Source organism: Habropoda laboriosa, unplaced genomic scaffold (genome assembly GCF_001263275.1).
Source record: "Habropoda laboriosa isolate 0110345459 unplaced genomic scaffold, ASM126327v1 scaffold124, whole genome shotgun sequence".
Lineage (NCBI taxonomy): Eukaryota > Metazoa > Arthropoda > Insecta > Hymenoptera > Apidae > Habropoda > Habropoda laboriosa.
The window spans coordinates 1,516,934-1,525,869 of NW_017100265.1; the positions used below are offsets into that span (position 1 = coordinate 1,516,934).

The window sequence follows — 8,936 nt, forward strand, 5'->3', positions numbered from 1 at the left end:
CTAAAGAACAGTCACATAACAACTGACTCCCATTTTGATAATTATTTGTTAGAAATGTACAAATAATGTATTATTAATGAATTTTTCTATTCCTTGTAACATAAATTTAATAGGAATTTTTTCAATATGTGTAAACTCTGTCATACAGAGTGCATGCAGAGTGCATACATTCATGATGTGAAAATCAAATTAAAGGGAATAATGCATTTAATTAAATCAATCTTAATTATTTTGCTACTAAGCAATGAAAATCACATTATTATTTTTACACAAATACTCTACGTTTGATTATGCGATAAAATACTCACATGGCATTTCCAAAGGTAATAAAGTCCGGGATTTTTAAATAAACACAAATATTCTGTATCGATTTATTTTTATATTATATTACATCTTAATTTAACACTCTACGAAGTTGCTATAATAAAAAGAATAAGTATAGTAAAAAATGGACGCATATATTTTTACATTTGACCATTCTGCTATTATTCAATACAGATTTGCTTTCAATTCAAATATGTCTTTTTCCTGCAAGAACGTCACAAAATTAGAAGCATACTATTTTTTTAGAACCAAACATGTTTTCCAATTTGTATAAGTATAGTCACACTCAGCTAAATTCAATAACCATAGTCATTCAAAATCGATCAACGTTGATTTCACTCCTACCACATTTCTTTCCAAGATTGAAGTGAATTTATTATTTTAAATGAAATGATACACTTCTGTGATTAGTAGAAAAAAAAATGAACCAACATTACTCATTCCTGTACTCATCACGTTTTCGGATGTTATGTAAACAAATTTTACAAACATTAGAAACGTAACAGACACAAAGTGTAATATTTGTTTACTGAAAATGACAGATAACTAAGAAGTATCTTATTTCAATATCCACGATCTATTACTATTGAAAATTGGCAATAGATGGTTTGTATATCGTAATTGGATGCAATTTTGCATAAGATCATATCATCAGTCTTTAGTTTTTTGAAAACCGTATAACTGGATAAATTTACGCGGACTTTCTGCGGTACAAACTTCTACAATTATAAGAAGAAATACCATCAAGTATGTATATTATGACATGAATGCAACATGAAAATGGACAACGGTACAATGCTTTTTATTGAAGAAGCATAATCACAGTTGTCCGAACTAACATACGATTAGTTTTATAGAAGCAATATCGCCATCAGCAATGCACGATAACATAAAAATTAGAATTCGTTAAACTCATACCGAAGAGATTTCCGAATTGTTAAATAAAAATGCAACAATTGCGAATTGTTTACAAGTTAAAGGTTAATATATGCAACATCTTAAACGGTAATAAATGAATATTGGAATATGAGGACCGAATGCAATTATAATGATACAGCTGCTTTTTGTTTAACTATGACATTCATTGATCCTGAAGGACTGCAATCATTTAATTCGACAGGTTGTGAATGTCTACCATAGTTATGCCAATTGAAAAAGAGTTCGGTTAAGAAGTAATAATGTTAAAATCTCCTCGGCTCTCCTTCGTATACAAAAAAAAAACAACTTAAGCAGAAAAGTAGGCCTTCCAAGTATTTAAATTTTAATACTTTTTTCATATTACCAATATCTTTGAAAATATTCACTTCTTATGCTTTATGAGCTTCACCCAGTGAATAGAATGTATTGAATATTTCCATTTTTTTTTTTTTAATTATTACAAGGAATTGTTTACTTAAATATTTTGTTTAAAACAATTATAATATAATACGATTTATATCATATCATATCATATCATACAGCTTATCACGTAAAAAATAAATTAAACATTTATTGTGATTTATTACAAAATTTAGCTTTGCCTGATGCCTTTTGCTTTTCCAAATACATTAAATAAGCAGTTACAGGTTCTCGCTTATTTCTAGCAAGCATTTTTTGCCTGAACGAAGTTATCTCTGGAACTTTCTTTTTCTTTTTTATTGTTTCAAGGCTGACAACACTAAATTCAGTTGTACTTATACAAGAACTTAGCGGAGTAGAATCTTCTTCTAGGTATACATTCTTTGTGTCTTTAACTCCTGAATTAATCATCGAACGAGATGATAATAGTTGATCTTCCTTTTTTGATGATCTCTTTTTTTTCGGTAATCTCGATATGTCAGACAATCTTTCAAGATCTTCTTCAGAAAGTCGTTTAATGTTACTTTTCTGTGGTTCAATTTTATTAGTTTCTGCTGTTTGATTCTTAGATTTTAATCTCTTAATCTTAATTTCTTTTTGCCTTTGCATCCTTTCCATATGTTCTTTCTGCTTCTTCTTTTTCATTTCTTTATTAGCTTTAATGGTATCCAAAGTACTTTTTAACATTCCTAACGCTTCATTTCGAGCTTCAGAAAATGCAACTGTTTGTGGTCCCTCATCTGAATCAGATGCCGCATCGCTGCACTGCTGCGGTTTATTAGATATTGCAGTACACGTTACATTTATTAATTTTACATTATCCTGATTAATATTTCGTAATAATTTCTGTTTTTTCTCTGACGACTTTCCAACTAAAATATTTTCATTCATTAAACCATCTTCATCCTGCAAAGTACTATCTTCTGATAGTAATTTTTTCTTTTTCTTGGATAAGTTTTTATTTGGTAAACCATCTGAAACTTCTTTCGTTTTCTTTGTTGTTTTAGTATTTTCATTTTCACTTGACAAAGCATTTGGTACTTTCTTCTTTTTCTTTAGTATTTTCGTTTCCCCACTTTCATTGGACAAATCTTTTTTCTTCTTCTTTACCAGTTTAATGTCTTCTTCTTCATTTGCTATAGCATTTGAAAGTTTTTTCTTTTTCTTTAGTATTTTAGGTTCTTCATTCTCATTTGGTGAAGTATTTGGAACTTTCTTCTTTTGCTTTAGTATTTTAGTTTCCTCATTTTCATTGGACAAAACAGCTGAACCTTTTTTCTTCTTCTTTACCGGTTTAACGTTTTCTTCTTCATTTGTTGAAACATTTGTAAGTTTCTCCTTTTTCTTTAGAATTCTAGTTTCTTCATTTTCACTTGGAGAAACATTTAATAGCTTCTTCTTTTTCTTAAGGACTTTAGTCTCGTCATTTTCGCTTGATGAAGCATTTAATAGCTTTTTCTTTTTCTTAAGGGCTTTAGTTCCGCCATTTTCATTTGATGCAGCATTTAACAGCTTCTTCTTTTTTTTAAGTGTTTTAGTTTCTTCATTTTCACTTAGCAAAGCATTTGAAACTTTATTCTTTTTCTTTAGTATTTTAGTTCCCTCATTTTCATTGGACAAAACAGCTGAAACTTTCTTCTTCTTCTTCAGCGGTTTAACGTTTTCTTCTTCATTTGCTGAAACATTTGTAAGTTTCTTCTTTTTCTTTAGTATTTTAGTTTCTTCATTTTCACTTGGTAAAGTATTTAACAGCTTTTTCTTTTTCTTAAGTGTTTTAGTCTCTTCATTTTCACTTGGCAAAGCATTTGAAAGTTTCCTCTTTTTTGTTACAATTTTAGTTTCTTCATTTGTGTTTGAGAAACTTAAAATATCATCACCTGTTTTATATTTTTTCTTGTTTACCTTTGTCACGTTACATGCTGCTGTGTTATTGTTCTGTTCTGTTTCAATAAATTTCTCACATGTTTTCTTCTTCTTCTTTTTCTGCTTCTTACCTACATGTTCTTCTGTTTCATCATTATCATCAGTATTAGCAATAGAAAGAATATGTTCATTGTTCTTCACAATTTCTGCATCTTCAGCTTCATGGAAATCATCTTCAGATAGTATAAGATCAGTTGTTTCTACTACTGACTGTTTTCGTTTTTTAAGTTTTTTCTGTTGATCATTTTTTAATATATTGCCTGCTACTTTAAATAGTTTTCTTTTTAAAGAATCATTTACACCTTGAGTTGTTTCTATATTTGATTCACCGACACTTTTATTATTTCCTTCAATTTGAATTAATATATCACTCTGTTCATTATCATAAGTAGCATTTAATAATTTTTTACATGTAGTATTTAATTTTAATACTGGTGCACTTACATTTAATTTTTCTTTCATCAAATATTTTGTTGTAGGTGTCATACTTTCAGGAGCCAGTGTTGTTTTATTTAATTCTGCTACTTTGGAAGACATTGTCCTTGAAAGATTTGTTTTTGTTAGTAGTGTAAGTAATTCAGGTGAAAGAATGTGATGCATGAGACCTTCATTTATTGTTTTACTTAATTTCTTGGAGCTTTTTTCCTTTAATGTTGTACTTTTATTTTCTTCCTTATCAAAAGAATCATATTCTGTAACTTCATAAATTTTACTAGTTACTTTTTTATGTTTCGTTTCTGAATTTTTTGTTTTTGATGTTTCCATACTACTATTAAATTTCTCTTGTTTAGATATATCAGTTTTAGGAGTACTACATTCCATTGAATTGAGTTTCAGTATTTTTTTATTAAATACCAGTTCAGACTCATTTAATGATTGTTCTAAATCTTCAACTATAAATTCACCAGATAATCGGATTTTTTCTTTTTTCTTTGTTTTAAGAATACTTGAATGCGATAAATCAGCTAAACTATTTTCATTTTTATCTTTTTCTGTCTGAGATGTATCTATATTACGTTTCTGGTTATGATCCTCATTCTGTTCTTTCCTCTTAATTATTTTCTCCTCTATTTCTTCCTCAACTTCCATATTTTCATCTTGTTCTTGCATGTTTTTTTCATCATCATCTTTTTGATGTGTTTTGGAATCTTTCTTGTCATCTAATTCTTTATTTTTAATTTCCGCACCCTCTTCTTCTTCACTTTCATTTTCTTTATCTTCATCTTCACTTTTATTTTCTTCATCTTCATCTTCACTTTTATTTTCTTCATCTTCATCTTCATCTTCACTTTCTTCTTCCCCCTCTTCAACTACAAAATCTGCAAGATCTGATCCATTGTCATCTGGATCTGACGATTCCGTTTCTGATGCTCTACATTCATCCCCTGGTACATCATCATCGGAAAACTTAGAGATATCTTTGCCGTAAAGATTATATTCCTTCTGAATATCAGAGTCTATACTTTTACTTGATTCCTTATCATCATCACTGTTAGTATCGCTTTCTGCGTTAAAGAAAAGTTTACGAAATATCGTGAATTTATTTTCTGAATTATCAGAATCAGACATATTTTTAATATCTTGCTTTGATTTATTAAGTGATCTTCGTTTTCTTGGAACATCTTCAGACGAATTACTTTTATTAGATGTATTTTCTTCCATTTCTATTGTTTTATGTGACTTAGATAAACTTTTATCTCTCACTGATTGAACTGAAATATTACATTTCGAAGTAGAGTGTTTATTGTTATCTGCTACTATAGATTTATTGTCGTCTACATTTGTTGAACTTTCTGCATCTTGTGCTGTATCTTTCACATCCTTTATGTCTTCTAAATCCTCTATTACATTTTCTTTATTCTTAATTACTTTTGGATCCATAGATTTTCGTCCTTTTGTATTCGGACTTTTACCTTTGCTGACATTTAATTTACATTTACTTTCTGATATATCCATTGCCATATTTTCCTCATTTACTGCTTTCATAGAATCTGTTTCTGTTTCTAACACAACAGTATCATCTGAATCACAGTCAGATATTTGTTTCTTTTTCTTAGTCTTTGCACTTTCCGCGGTTAACCACGCTTCTGTATCAACCAAAACGAGATCGTATTCACCTTCGCTTTCATTTTCCAATCTCTCTGTTGACACTGAATGTACAGAATTCTTATCAGTATCAGCATTCTTCTGCTGCTTCCATTCATCAGCTGGAATATCTTGAAATAAGTTTGTCACATTTGTATCGGAATCGTTATCAATTTCCATGTTTTCTTGATTGTTTTTATTTTTTTCTTCATTAGTTTTCGATTTTCTTTCACTCAATTTATGTATCCGTTGGTTCTTTAACGTTAAAGAATTATCCAATACTGAAACTTTCTTTGACTGTTTTTCACTTTCAGGTATTTCCTGACTAAATTCAACTGAAGTCTCTGTAACAATGAAAGATTGACTATTTTTAACTGCATTAATTACATTATCTTCATTCACATTAATAACTGTAGAATCCCCTAGGTTCATACAAGCATCAAGAGATTCTGAAATATTACCAGTACTTGAATTATTCATTCCATTATTGTCTTTTAAATCATGTGTATCCTCGTGCTTTGAATGGGATATATCTGTAATTAGTATCTTGTCTGACGATTTTGATAATTTTACGTTATTTAAATTAGGAGACGAAAGCGCATTTATAGAACTCATTTCATTCTTTTTATGAACATTTTCCGAAGTATTTAATTTATCAGTTACTTCATTAATTTCCTCTGATGTATTTGCTTTCTCAGTCATATCACTATTTTCATGTACACTTCTTGATGTATTTGCTTTCTCACTTATTTCATTATTTTCATATACATTTTCTGATGTATTTGCATTCTTACTCATTTCATTAGTTTCAGTTACATTTTCTGATGTATTTGCATTCTTACTCATTTCATTAGTTTCAGTTACATTTTTTGATATATTTGCTTTCTCATTCATTTCATTATTTTCAAGTACACTTCCTGATGTATTTGCCTTCTCACTCATTTCATTAGTTTCAGTTACATTTTCTGATATATTTGCTTTCTCACTCATTTCATTAGTTTCATTTACATTTTCTGATATATTTGCTTTCTCATTCATTTCATTATTTTCAAGTACACTTCCTGATGTATTTGCTTTCTTACTTATTTCATTACTTTCATGTATATTTTCTGATGTATTTGATTTATCACTTTCAGATTCCTTAATTTCATCCATATTTACTTTTTCAATTGAAACATCCATTTTGATGCTTATATCTTTATTTTCTTTATTATGAATTTTCTCTGACTGTTCACATAATTTAGTATTAATTTCTGTAGAATGGTTACTTTCCACTTCATTTTCATCTTTTACACTCTCCACATCTTCAATACTATTATTTAAACTTGAATTTCTACGCACTTTTAAAGAAACGTTTTTCTTTGAGCTTTCACTATGTATGCTCTCATTGACTGATTCTGTTTCTGTACTTAGAGCTAATTTTTGCATATTATCAGAACTATCTGGATCTTCTTCATTCATTGTAGTACCCATATTTTCAATTAATAAATTGTCACTTTCTTTTACAGAAGCTTTATGAGAGTCTTTCAAATCTAAAATTTAGTATTATATGTTACAAAATTAAAATTGAATAGAAATATATTATGGTAAAGAAATTAAAAAAAATAATATACCTATTTTATTAACTATGTTAACATTAGGTAATGTGCGATCTATTGCCACCACAGGTATCTTCTCCTCTATAACAGTTACTTCTGAAGGTAATACTGAAGTTCGTTTTCTTATTTTAACAGGTGTACATGTTGATTCATTCTTTCTTGTATCAGTTTCAGGTCCCACAGAGCTAGCTCTTGTACTACGTGTAAATCTTGTTGCTGGTGGTGGTGAGTTTGCTTCTGAACCAGCTCTTGTGAATCGCTTGCTAAGAATAATAAACAATAATTTATTGTAATTAAAGAAAATAATATAATACATAAAAATGGTTAGTAATTATATACACCTTCTTCGATTATTTGTCTTATTAAGTGCATCATTAAAATTAGTCCTTGCAGTTCTCTTTGATAATGTACCAACATCTGTTTCTGCCACTTCGCTGACATCTGAGGATACAGAATTTATCCTAGAACGTAGTGTTCTTTGGTTTTCAGTTGAAGAACCATCCATGGCAAGTTTTTGTCGCGTTCTAACCCTAGTAGTTTGTGTATTACTAACGTTACTTGCGTCGCTTAAAAGCGATTCTGGTGAAGATTCATTTTCTCTAATAGCTGGTTTAATTCGAGAACTGCGACGAAGTGGTGAATCAACTGATGCTGCTTCGGTGAGAGCACGAGTTTTACGACCTAATAATTGCAGACAAACATGAATAATGTGAACAAATGTAATTAAAACTTATAAAATGTCGATTATTTATTTCAAGAAGACTTAAAATAAGAATTTCTATAATATTATGCGTTGTCACACTAATAGAAGTATAACATTCGATACTGAATCGACCGTTACATTCGGCGACCAAGTGAACCGCGTGCGCGTACAAATCAAAAAATGAAAAATACAAACCGTGCTTAACATCTTCCTCCTCATCTGAATCTCTTACTAAACGTGGCATTTTTGATTTCACTTAAAACATATATTAAACAACAACTTGTATAAAAAAAGAAAAAACTTTTCAGTATAAGACTTCGTACTAACACGTGTTATCTTATGAATTCAAACTGATATACTCGACCTTTTCACATATAATACGCACTTAGAACATCCGTTACGGAAAACGCATTCAGAGACACCAAGTGACAAAATACAGTAATATTTCGATTTTTTTCAGTAACTTCTTTAAAAATATATTTTTAATAATTTAAACACTTAAATACTAATATAGAACATTATTTATACGAAAAAGGAGCAAAATCATTACACCATTCAAATGAAACAACGAAGTAGATAATTTCATGACAAACGCAGATGCAGTAATCATAAAATTGCGGGAAATTGATTAGTGTGTCGACCAAATGTCACAATTTAAAGACAACAGTTAAGTGAAATGCAATCATAAGATAGAAAATGAAGACAATACCTACTAATAAATAAATTAAAAATTACATAAAACAATGGATTGTAGCAACCCAATATTTGTAAGTAAAAATACATAACTTGACAATTAAAAGGCATGTGTCGGTAAAAAATATCTCGTAAATTCATCGCATAATTATACAGTTATATTAATATTTATGTATAAACGATTAAAATCTTGTGTGCTTGTTTAATATTATCTACAACTTTTGTAAAAGTTACATTTAAAAAATTCTAAAATTTGTATTTTTGAAAATTAT

At 29.1% G+C, this 8,936-nt stretch overlaps 1 protein-coding gene across 1 annotated transcript; it reads right to left on the bottom strand.

Moving 5' to 3' along the window:
• Window positions 1-1,812: 1,812 nt before the first annotated feature.
• LOC108573139 (uncharacterized protein DDB_G0284459-like) lies at window positions 1,813-8,222 on the bottom strand. Its single transcript, XM_017935517.1, has 5 exons — window positions 8,167-8,222; window positions 7,610-7,949; window positions 7,284-7,531; window positions 3,076-7,202; window positions 1,813-2,946 (listed from the first exon to the last, which is right to left on the bottom strand). Exons 1-5 carry the CDS (start codon window positions 8,213-8,215, stop codon window positions 1,813-1,815), a joined length of 5,898 nt encoding a protein of 1,965 aa, XP_017791006.1. The 5' UTR covers window positions 8,216-8,222.
• Window positions 8,223-8,936: the final 714 nt, after the last annotated feature.